Genomic DNA, 12154 nt, shown 5'->3' on the forward strand with positions numbered 1-12154 from the left:
TGGTTTCACTTCCTGATCGGTGCAGAGAGGCATAACAATGACTGTACTGCACAGCTAGGGAAGTGGGAGACAGCGTTGGAAATGGGAGCTCCACAGGTCTTCTGAAAAAACCAGTACCCCACTTATGTGGCTGGGTCCAGGTGCCACGCAAAGGCCATACAGACTTTGCAAGGTCCTTATTTTGAGTGGTTCCTGTCACGGGCACTAGGCCCAACCACACAAGTGTGATATCATTTGTATTGGAAGACGTGTGAATAATGGGTGGTAGGAATTGTGTTGATCACAGCATTCAGAACTTTCTTTCACAGAAATGTGAGGGCAGTGTGAGATCTTAGCAAAGGTTTGAGTTTGTAAGGCTTTCTGGGAATGAAAATATCATGGGATCCACATGAGTCGCATAACCCTGGACTCTTCTAAGTGTCTAGTTTTCAGAAATGTTTGCATGTGATAGGTTTCCCTGGGTGGTGGTTAAGCTATGGTTCAAATTTCAAAGCTACCCACGTCGTAAAAAAGATGTTTTTGATTGCTGACACATGACGCCTCCACGTCTTGTTTTGTGGATTTTGAGTTGCGGGTGCAAGCCAGCCACAACAGTGGGGTAATATTTTTGTCTGGAAATGTGATGGGATGCTCAGTGGTAGACATTTTGAGGATCCACACAGCTTCTGGACTGTTCCCTAACAGAAATGTAAGGAAAAGGCATGTTTTTAACCAAAGTTTAAGGTTTGCAAGGCATTCCTAATCCCACAAAAATGTAATGGGATCCTCATTAATCACACTACCCTGGACTCTCTTGGTTTTGGTAGGGTGATGCAGCTACACAAATTGAAGGGGAAAAAAACATTGATTTTGCTGGGTGATGTGATGTCTCTGGGTTGTGTTTTGAGGTGTTTTGTACAACGGTCACGTTGCCAAGCCACACAAGTGGGGTGCTTTTTTATCAGGAGAATACTGAATAGTAAAGCATTTGTTTTCACCCATTACATTTCTCTCTAATTTTGGCTTCCAAATGTAAGTAAGTGTGCAATAAATAGCACTTTTTTCAAAATGCCCTCTCAAACAAATAGTATGAGTATTAGGCATGGGCGGTAAATTCCATTCCGCTCGTGGATTTTGGTTAATTTCGCGTTCCGCGGAGAACTACGCAAATTCCGCCCACCCCTAATGAGTATCCCCAAATTAAAAGTTTGTAACCACTTAACCACTGTTGCTAAACTCAGCATCTTGGGAACTTTTCAGAAATACACAGATTTCCTTGACACCTATTTTGCATTTATTAGATTTTATCATATGAATTGCTGCACTGTCAGTTCGTAATGAAAATTCATCTCAAGGTGCTGATCAGTTGTTGGCTCTGGATATTGCTTGTTTTTTGAGAACTTACAAACCCTACATATGGCTATTACCATAACAGTTCAACAGACGTAACGGTAAAATGTTTTTGGAATTGGCCATCGTGACAAAAAAGTATAGACGAAAACATTGTCCCAACGGGCATTCTTTCAAATAATTTTCATGTTTTTAATTTCCACAATAAATTTAATTGGGAAAATCTCAAGGGATCTATATATACAAGTGATTCCTTGCTGAAATCGTATTTTTTTTCTAATTTCCTGAAATGTGTAGCTTTCAGGGATCACCCATAAGCTTCATGATTTATTTACACTACAAACTGAGAATAGGTTGAATCCGAACACATTAGGAAAATGGACAAACATTTAAAAAATGCAAAACCTGAGGTGAAAAGGTAGTTTTTTTAAAAACTCCGCTTTTTCCTAAAAGCTGGATTGATTATGATCCTAACACAACAAAGTTTTCCTTAGTGCCGTTTTTAGAAGAAAAAAACACTTTCTAGTGCAGCCCATTTTTGCCACAAAAAAACAATAGGATTTAGCTATATTTTGTTTATTTTCTCAGTGCCCTTCAGAGGAATCCACATTCCTTGGGTAACTTTACAGTCCACAGAATGTTAGAAAAAAAAATACAAATATTTGGCATGGACACCATTTGAAGGGGGGGGGGTATGAAGCTGTGAGTGCTTAGTATGCTTAATATTAAAAATAGGGCTCCGCACTGGGGGAAGAAAAGCCTCAGTGGCTAACGGATTAATTGCAGTGATTATCCTGAAAATCTGGCATTGATTGGGCTTTCATGGAACAATGCTGGATGCCGCTTTGCTTGGGACTCACTGAAGTACTGTGCAGAGGCTGAAGGAATCAAGGATGATATGCTAGACACTATCTCCAAGCAGGTGTAAATCCACTAGCACTGGTCTAACACTGAGACATGAAGATATGAAAAATGATCACAAAAATACCTGATCTACGAATTAAATGCATGTAAACATGACTGTCTCCAATGGAAGCTACAGATGTCCAATTACCAATATTCTTTCTTTATCCCTGAAACGCCCCTATAGCTTTTATTTTTAGACGTAGCCTGAGGGGCCCTAAATGGAAAATGGACTGTGCACTTCAGATGCAGTGCTCCACAGGATCACTCTGAGTTCTCCTAGGCTGCTGTAAACCCTAAGCCGGTGTCACCCTCATACCATGGTGCTGTCGTAGGGAAGATTTTTTTTATATATTTGGGGTGCTGTAGCTCAGCAGGACAAGGAATCCTGTAATGTGAACAGAGTGCATCAAGAAACCCCTATGTATCTCTCGGCATTCATCGACTACAGAAGGGATGCCCAAGACTAACCTTCAAATGCAGGTGAGCTAAGTGATGTCTTTGCCTGGTGAGCACACTCCCTCCTTGTGCCCACGTACCAGGTCGCTTTAGTGAGCTCCCACCTTGTTCTTTATCAGTATCTACCTGCCTTTGTCTGAACTGATATAGAGCACAATCAGTAAGTGGCCCGAGTGCTGGAAGAAGTATGCCTGAGCATACCTGGTGCTCCCCTTGGGGTCAAGCATTTGGCTGGTCTGGGCTCTAGCCAGATCCAGAAGCTTGGCCAAGCATGGCCTTTTGAGTGCCCTTTGTGCTTGTGTGATAACGCACAGTAATGATGAGCCTGTGTGATGAAATTTCCCTAGAGGATCAAACACATATCTACCACTTCAGTAAATCTCTCTTTGATGGGGAGCCTGAACCTACTGTCATTAGCACAGTTGTGTCACAGGTTATCCATCTTCAAAGGTTCTGTCCACAATAAATGCTATGCCTGGAGACAAAGCTGACTTACCCAATGAATAACTCGTTATCATGAACACTGTATTAGAAACAGTTTTTCTTGCCTACAGGTTGCAGACATATTGTTTGGTTCATGGACTTTTCTTAGCAGTTGCAATCACCTTGTGATCATGAACAGCATATTAGAAGGTACTTTTTGGAAGGAGAATTGTGATCCATACTGATCTCAAATAATTCCGTAAATAAAATAAACAGCTTTGCCTTTGTGGGATACCAGAGATCGCACACAGTATGGATGGAATATAACCTTTATTCCATCCATACTGTGTGCGATCTCTGGTATATTATATAAGTTAGTTAGTCTGTGTTGCTATTCCATTTTCTTTGTGTCATGTTGTTGCTTTACTCATCCAAGTCAGTTACATTTTTACTATTTATAGATCTATGAATAGTGGATTTTGATTTTAAGTCTGGCTGTGGTAATTATAATACACTTATCCAGGCTCAACCTTCACAGCACCTGCTTTTAACTAAATCTTCACGGCTTGATGACGCTACTCCGAGGAGTCCAACTCTTCATTTCAGAATAAGTACCTAGTTTTCTAGTTTGTAGGATGAGAGAAAGTCATAAGTGTGGCGCAAGGAAGGGCTCCTCTCAAAGTGGTCCTCCATCATCTGCTATTAGGCAAGTCATTCTACTGTACAACCAAAGGATTCGGTACTCTTAGTCACATGGCATGAGGAAGGTGTGTTTTACTCCTTACCCCTCTGTTTTGTACAGCAGGCTGTAGTTAGTTGGAAGTCCCCCATCAGAACCTGGTTTCCACCAGCAGGAAAAAGTTTCTTTGTCTGGAGATCGGCACGTGATGTTAACAGGCTTTCCCGGAAGTGATTCTCCTGTGGAACAAAAATGATTTAGCGATTTCTAATAATACATATTTATTATAAAGAACATCCTCAAATGATAGGCTAGTAAGTGGCTTTCACCACACAGATGAGCCTTATAGAGAATTAATGTATTGGCTCTGCTTGGTAGATACCCTAACGATTGCAGTGAGACAGTCTCAAGCAGAAACATTAATAAACATATCTCATAAATGTAAATGTATAGTTCCAAAAACATTACATTGTCCTATAATACTTGTCCTACATTCCAAAACCAAAAGGTCAGTGATACGAATTCTCCTCTGTAATGTTTTTGCACTGTGCTTCCCTGTAGGACCTGGGACTGAGTGTGACTGCAGTACGGTGAGATTCTGAATGGATGACGCAGGATGCGGGTTGGCATGAAAATTAAGTTTCTGCAACTATACAATGAAAATCCGCATATTTACACCACGTCAATGTGCCCTCTAATTATTTTCCTCCACGTGCAGCAATGACTGGTCTCTGTGCACTACAGTCTTGGATATGTGCCCCAATTCATTTTGCGAGAGTTCCCTTTACTCATACCCATAAAATCAAATGGAGCAAGGAGGCCACTGAGTGCAACGTACTAAGCGAGGTAACACGTCTCAAGGTGTTGGGAGCCTTGGGGGCCAGGCCTTTGATTTATATTTAAACAGTCCGAAAGGTAGTTAAGCAAGTGCTCTGTTGATTTTAATATAGTTCAAGATGAACAATTCAAAAACATGTAAACGTTCAGTTTCTGATGGTGACCATCAAGCTCTCCATTCAGATCAATTCTTTGTAGTTATAATGAACATTCCTAATACAGTAGTAATAATAATCATCTTTGATATTTTACTTGCCACCATAGTTTTACATTTCCGTTGATCTGTTAATAATAGGTCTCAAATACAGGGGCACCATCCAACATTACAAGCAGTAAAACCTGAGCATTCAGAGTCACAACAGTTCACAAGACAAAACAATCATAGTCGACCCTTTCATGAGGACAGTCCATAATAAGACGACCACTCCCCCCACACTTTATCATGCTTGTGAGGGCATCCACGTGCCTCATAGAATTGGCTTATTTTGCTGGGTGCACCAAACGACTCCCACCCGCAACAGCTGTATCGAGGGGGTGAAGGTTGCTTCCACAGCCGAGCAACATCACTTTTGGCTACCAGACAGGCCACCCCTATAAAGAGCTCTTCAGATTGCAGACCCCCTAACGCCTCCACAAGTCCCAGTACTGCAATTCGGGGACCCAATTCAATCAGATGCTCCTGTACCGCAGAGATCTCCTGATCCACCGCAGTCCAAAAGGGTCGCAGCACCAGGCAGTCCCACGCCATGAGAAAAAAAAAAATCAGTGGGGCGGTGGGGGGGAATGTGCAGCATACACAGACAGTAGAAGTAGCAGAAAACATCCATTGCATCCGACATGGGGATAAATAGGTCACGTGTAGGTAATTTATCTTTACCATACGCAGGTGTGCAGATATTGCCAACTCCCTAGGAGCCAGGCACACCTTCCTCCAATCATCGTTATCCAGCTCATCCACCCCATTTCCACCGAAAGGAATCAAAGCCATCCAGAGAATGGAAAATCAGAGAGCGGTAGACCTGAGATATCGCTCCCTTTCCCAGACACCCCATTAAGAGCTTGACCTCAAGAGGGCTGTATTCAAGGAGCCGAGCATCCGGGGAAGATGTGACCGCTGTTTATGTCTTAGTTAAAGGAAGCGGAAAAGTTGAGTGTTTGCTATAGTGTACTGATCCTTTCATTCTTGGAAGAACATCAGGTTACTACCCTTGTACACATCTCCCAGCTAAGTAATTCCTATTTAGTCCCACTAGTGAAAGCCGTCTACTTTGCAGAGCTGTTCAAGTCACATGCCCTGCCACAGGGGAGTCAGTTCCGTCAAATGGCGGTGACATCGAATAAGGCACAACACCGCTTTCCAGCAATAAACCACCACTTGTGTACATGAGGTCACCCTTGGGTGCAGACGGCCCCCATAGTGCTGGCCAAGGAGGCCGTCAAAACCCATCAAGTGGCATTCCAAGCAGGAGGCAGGGCCATCCCAACCTACAGTGAAGCAATCACTGATGGGCACCAATTGTGCTGCCAGACAGTGAACATTGATGTCTGACACCGCCAAACCTCCATCGAAGGGTTATTTCCGAGCTTAGTTGAATGCCTCTCTATGGCGCTTATCCACCTAAATAAAAGTGGTGAGTTTGAAAGTCGCAGAAGAGAACCACCTTCGGGGTATGGGATACAGGAAATTCTCTAAGACATTCAAATAGCGGGGGAGACGTATTATCTTAATGAGTGTGCTGCGCACCATGGGGTTAAGAGGCAGGCTATTCCAATGGTACAGGTCCTCATCAAGGGCCAAGCGCTAAAAATGAAGAGTCCAGGTCCGGGAGGAGAGATATGTGAATCCCTAAATATTTAAATGAGTTCCGCACTATGGAGCCAGCTGGGCAACAGCCTTGTCTCCCAGAGGCACTCTTTACCTCGACCAATACTGATTTACTTGCGTTAATGCGAAGGCCAGATGCCTCGCCATAGAGACGAAAAATGTCCATGCTTCAGAAGCCGGAGGCTGGAGGGTCCCCAAGAAAAAGCAGAATATCATCTGCCTCTAACGCCTCGCGGTCTTCAAGCCCACTCCTCCACCTCCAGCCAGTATCCGCACATCGCAGCGTATGAGGCACGCCAGTGGCTCAATAGCCAGAGCAAAGAGTAATAGGGAGAGGGGGTAGTCCTGGCGCGTGCCCCTGCGGGTTTGGAAGGGGTGGAAAAAAAACTATTCAACTTGAGCCGTGGGGTTGTGGTAGAGGAGATGTACCATTCTGTGGAACAGCCCTCTCAAGCCAGCCTGCAGGATGACCACCTACAGGAAGTCCCAAGAGACCATTTCAAAGGCCTTACAAAAATCCCCAAGGAGGAGCTCATGGTCCTGTGAGAGAGCCATCTGCACTCGGCGAATGCAGTGACGTGTGCTTCTGACTTGCATGAACCCACATTAATCCGGGTAAATGAGATGTGGTAGGGTATGGGTCAACCGAGCCATCAGACCTTAAGCAAAGATCTTAATGTCCGCATTAATAAGTGAGAACAGACAGTAGGAGGAGCACCGGTCCCGAGGCAGACCCTCCTTGGGGATAACAACAATGGAGGCACAGTCCAAGCCTGGGGAGAATGATCCCCATTGTATCACCTCCTCAGCGTAGAACTCAGCGCGGAAATTCAGCAAGTGGGGCGTTAAAATGGAATCGACCTGGTCCTGATTTCAGGTCTGGCTTGGTAGACCTCTTCCTCAGTCAGCGGCTGGTCTAATTCAGGAGCCAAAGAAGATGGAATAAAGGGCAGCGGAATATCTCAGAGAATAGGATTCCAGCAACTCTTACTGGAGAAGACCAGTCGAGTCTCTAATGGCGGGCACCACTCTGGTGGAGACATTGCACGTCGCCAACCAGTACATTAATTTACCTGATTTGTCACCATGTTCCTAAACTCTTTCTGTCTAGGACCTCCAGCATTACTTTGTCTCCTCATGGGCAACCTTCTGCAGCTTGACCAGCGCCAGCACCAGGAGACGCTGAGTCTTCTCTGTGTCAGATTGTTGGAAGCAGTACTCCAAATTAAGGTTTTGAGTTTCAAGGTCAGTCACCCTCCTTTTGTTGCAGAGACTCTTGCTGCTTCACATAGACCTTCAACAGTCTCCTCCTGGAAGGCTTGCTCGATGCCCACAGCACCATCTTCGATGACACCGAGCCTTCTTTAGCCTGAAAGAAGGCCTGCAACTCCCTTCTACAAGGAGGCACATTCAGGGGCCTTCAGATGCCATGCACTAAATCTCCAGATAGGACGTATAATCTTAGGGTGGGAGCTCCATTCCCCCACAGGTGGCCATGGTCAGATATATCGAGAGGGAGGATTCGGATGAAATGCCGCGAGAGGATGTCCAGCGCTGGTAGACATAGCAAATCGATCCGAGACTCTGTGTTGTGAGCTGCGGATCAGTTTGTGTATGCCCGCAGCGACAGGTACCAGAAATGTCATGCATCACATAGGCCCATGGAGTCAGCCAGGGTCAATAGACATCCCAAGCGAGTCTGATGGCCAGAGCGGGATGTCATCAAGGTGTCCTGATTGGGATCCAGGACAGCATTAAAGTCTCCTCCCACTAGGGTGGTCCCCAGAGGAAGGGCAACCATAAGGATCGGAGTGCTTGGAGGGTGGGCTGCAGCAGCTTTTGGGCGGGGCATAACTCAAGATGAAGTTGTGCTGTCTTGCAGCCATACAGCCCTCAACCCTTATAAACCTCCTTTGGCGTTCCTCATTGATCTTGGTTAATGTCAAAGGAAAGGATTTGTGCAGGAGGATGGCCACTCCCCTGAAGCCTCTAGCACAGCCCGAGTGAAAGATCCTATCATAGCTGAAGCAGCAGACAAAGGGGCTGTGGGTGCCATACAGGTGGGTTTCCTGCAAAAGGACTATATCTGGCCTGTATCGTGTCATTTGATATAGAGCAGCTGATTTCTTGATACGGTCTTTTGAGACTATTAGTATTCCAAGAGGTACTGTGATCATGTGAGTGTGCGGTGTGATGGTGATAGGACACTTGGGGACTCTCTACGGACCTGAATTGTCCCTCCATGGGAACCCGAAGCACCGCTATAAAAACCTAGACTATGGCATTAGTGGGCATGCTGAATGAAAACTTGAAAAGTAACAACAAAGTTAGAACAAAAGAAAAATCCCATCAGGACCAAAATAAGACCCTCCCCCAACTACCCCACCCCATACTTCTTCCCATGAAGCTTCTGTCGCCCAAAACCAAGGTATAACTATAACAAGGAAATAAAAGAAAACACAAGAAGAAAACTTGAAAACAGTGGCAGTGTGCATCCCCATAAGATGGATACTATGCCCAACAGCATCAGAGAGTAGATTGGTTAGAAAGTTCCCAGCAATTATAATGCACACTTAGCCATGAGGCTCAATACACTCTCAAGAGCCACAATGGAGCAAACACACATAAGTCTCATCTCCATAGACACGACACAGTCTGCGTCTTGCACAGAACCTCAAGTGGCTTCAATCGACCATAATGGGTCTCAAAATTATGCAATTCATTGGTGAACTTTTTTATCAGCCTTGAATGGATGAAGAGTTGAGTCAGCACTTGGATAATTCAGAATAAACTTAACTTGATTGTTAGATCTTTTAACACACAACCAAGTACTAATAAATGTCAAAACCTTATTAATGTGGAGGGCTTGCTATTTATCTAGCATTAAATGGGATACCTTGGATCCCAAATCTTCATAGGCCATAGAGTTAACATCTAAACTCAGATGAAGGCAATGGGATTGCTAATGGTGCACCACCTCATGTTAGTAGGCTAGCTTTCACTAGCCTGCAATAAAAACTAATCAAATGCAGTGGATGCCACAGGACCCTGTCCTGTTATCAAGGTCACAATCTTTCACAACTCACAAATAGCTAAATCGAGAAAAGGCCAGGGAGGCTCAGAAGGAGGCTCAGAATGTTTTTTGTGTCAGGCTGTCAAATCCTAGCCCCTGAGGTAGGGCGGAGAAAGGCAAATCGGAGGAGAATGTATGAACCTTATTCAGATGCAGGATGTTAGGTGATGCCAGACCACACTCCCTCTCTCTCACATAGCATTTTCTTTTCCTTTGATGCAGTCAATATATATAGCTGTGTACCTCCTTCACACACTTACACATAAATTGAAAGTCACAATTGGCACTTGTGGGATAATTGTCTTCTGTGCTCTGCAGACAGGCCAAGGATTGAATCATCATATATCCTGAACACTTTGATCCACTGACCAGCACTGTAAATGCATACTGCAATCAGCCTCAATTACAGAGCTTTCAATTGTCTTCATGTATGAAGAGCCATCCACAACATGAACAAACTCAACGCCTAGAAGGGACTCAGCGCACTGTATACACTATACAATAGATATTTGTTGCATATAAAGACTACATATACACATCTGGAAACTGAGTACTCTTCGGCCATTATTATGAGCTGCCTCATTAATTGTGATATGTGCAGTAAGCGCTGTTCCTACATATCTCAATTATGAGTTTTGCGAAAAATATCAGTAGGTCAAACCGGCCAATATTTATCAGGGGAAAAATTACTGGTATTTACTGGAACAGGCTGTTTTCGGAACAGTAAACACCACAATATGCATGTTATGCACATAAGTTAACCAAAAGAAGGCAGTATCGAAGTCAGATTTGATCAGGTGTAATAAATACTACACCAATTACTGTGCTGCTCAGAATGCAGGAAGCAGTAAAATATGTGGGGCCTCATTCACAAAGGTAAACGTACACTTTGATTAAGTTTGCGAATACCAAAAAATAGTAAACTACGGGTTACATTTTAATATTAGCAATTTTCCCACTGCAGAGACTTCCCATTCGGGCAGAGAACTCAGGTCATAAAAGATAGGACAGGCCTATATTTTTATATGTGGAGTGTCCCCAACGAGTGTGAAGTCTCCGTAGACGTAAAAATACTGTTACCAAAATTAAACTCGAGAACGCAAAATGTAAACAGGAAAGCATCACTGACATGGCACCACCAGACCAAGTTAAAGCCCTGGGAACCGTCCATTTCTCACATCACTACCATTATACGTTTTTTTAGGAAAATCACAAACACCGTTATACTTGATTCTGTGTCAGTCTACATCAGGGTCGGATTGGTAACGCGGGCACTCGGGCAATGCCCGAGGGGCCGGTGTCCAGTTCCAACTGTGGGATGCTTTTTTGAGCAGTCTGGGAGGCCGATTTGGGTGGTTTCTGCATTGTTCGGATACAACCAGTGGTCCAGTGGGGCCCTGAGTGGCATTTCTGGAGGCAGATGGGTGTCCATTACCTCCCTTTTACCAACGGGCAGCGGTGTCACTCCCTTTCTCTCGCTGGGCCGGCCCAATAATGTATGCAAAATGAGCGGGGGCAGGGGCCTTGAGCGGAAGTGTCCTCACTTGTTTTCAGCTGTGTTTCACAGTGTAAACAATTTCGCCTAAGCAGTGTTTTGCGGAAAGGCAATATGCAAATGTGGGCCACTTTTTTTCAGCGTGCCCGGGCCAATTTTTTATCCCAATCCAACCCTAGTCTACATTAGCATCCTAGTATAGGTTGCTGTATGGGTGGAAAGTTCTGGACTTGTGACGCTGCAGTTGTTAGGGCCCAATTTTATATGTGGCACAGTCCTTGTAAATGGCTACACCCAAGAGCCATTGAAAAGTTTAGGTTAAGGAAACGATGAAAGGTAGTGCCTTCTCAAATGGTCCATGTCAGTGGATAATCAATATCAGAGACATTGCTCGAATGAAGATTTTTTGTGTTGTTTTTATTTATCTTTTTATCAAAGGAGCGCAAAAATTCCAAATTGTGAAGAGAAAAACAAAACAAGAGCCGACACGTGTTTCCCCGAGGACCGCAGAGACGTCTTGTCTACTCTCACAGTAAGACTGTGTTGATTAATATTCACAGCCTTGAAAAAGCCCATGGCCAATGGGCCACTAGGGCGAAACACGTGTCGGCTCTTGTTTTGTTTTTCTCTTCATGGAATTTTTGCGCTCCTTTGATAAAAAGATAAATAAAAACAACACAAAAAATCTTCATTCGAGCAATGTCTCTGATATTGATTATCCACTGACGTGGACCATTTGAGAAGGCACTACCTTTCATCGTTTCCTTACATTAGCATCCTGCAAGCTGGACTCTTCTTTCTGTGCAATCCATTTTACCATAAGAATAAGGTGACCAGATGTCCTGCATTTTCCCCAGACAGTCCTGGTTTTGAAAGGACTGTCCCGGTCCCAAGGCTTCTGTTAATTTAAATACATGTCTAGGTTTTGGGACAAAGGTCATGTCACCCTGCAAAACAAAATTGAAAGGTATGCTCTCCTTCACAGGGCCTTCTGATGTTCAAAATATTGTACGTGATTTATCTGTTTCTCTCAGCAGCACAGGAGGAGGTCCGCTGCTTGTTCTCAAGCAGAGAGAGACTGTCCAGGGAAGGGCGGTGGGAGGGCCTGTCCTAGCCTAGGTGATGTTAACA

At 44.3% G+C, this 12154-nt stretch overlaps 1 protein-coding gene across 4 annotated transcripts in view; it reads right to left on the reverse strand.

Moving 5' to 3' along the window:
* LOC146864068 (prolactin receptor-like) overlaps positions 1 to 12154 on the reverse strand; it is a 620035-nt gene that overhangs the window by 58303 nt on the left and 549578 nt on the right. For all 4 annotated transcript variants that reach the window (XM_085630985.1, XM_085630991.1, XM_085630988.1 and 1 more), the window contains one exon: positions 3900 to 4032. In XM_085630985.1, coding sequence (XP_085487111.1) covers positions 3900 to 4032 — 133 coding nt within the window. The remainder of the gene's footprint in view (positions 1 to 3899; positions 4033 to 12154) is intronic.

This window comes from Triturus cristatus, chromosome 2_1 (assembly GCF_964204655.1).
Source record: "Triturus cristatus chromosome 2_1, aTriCri1.1, whole genome shotgun sequence".
Lineage (NCBI taxonomy): Eukaryota > Metazoa > Chordata > Amphibia > Caudata > Salamandridae > Triturus > Triturus cristatus.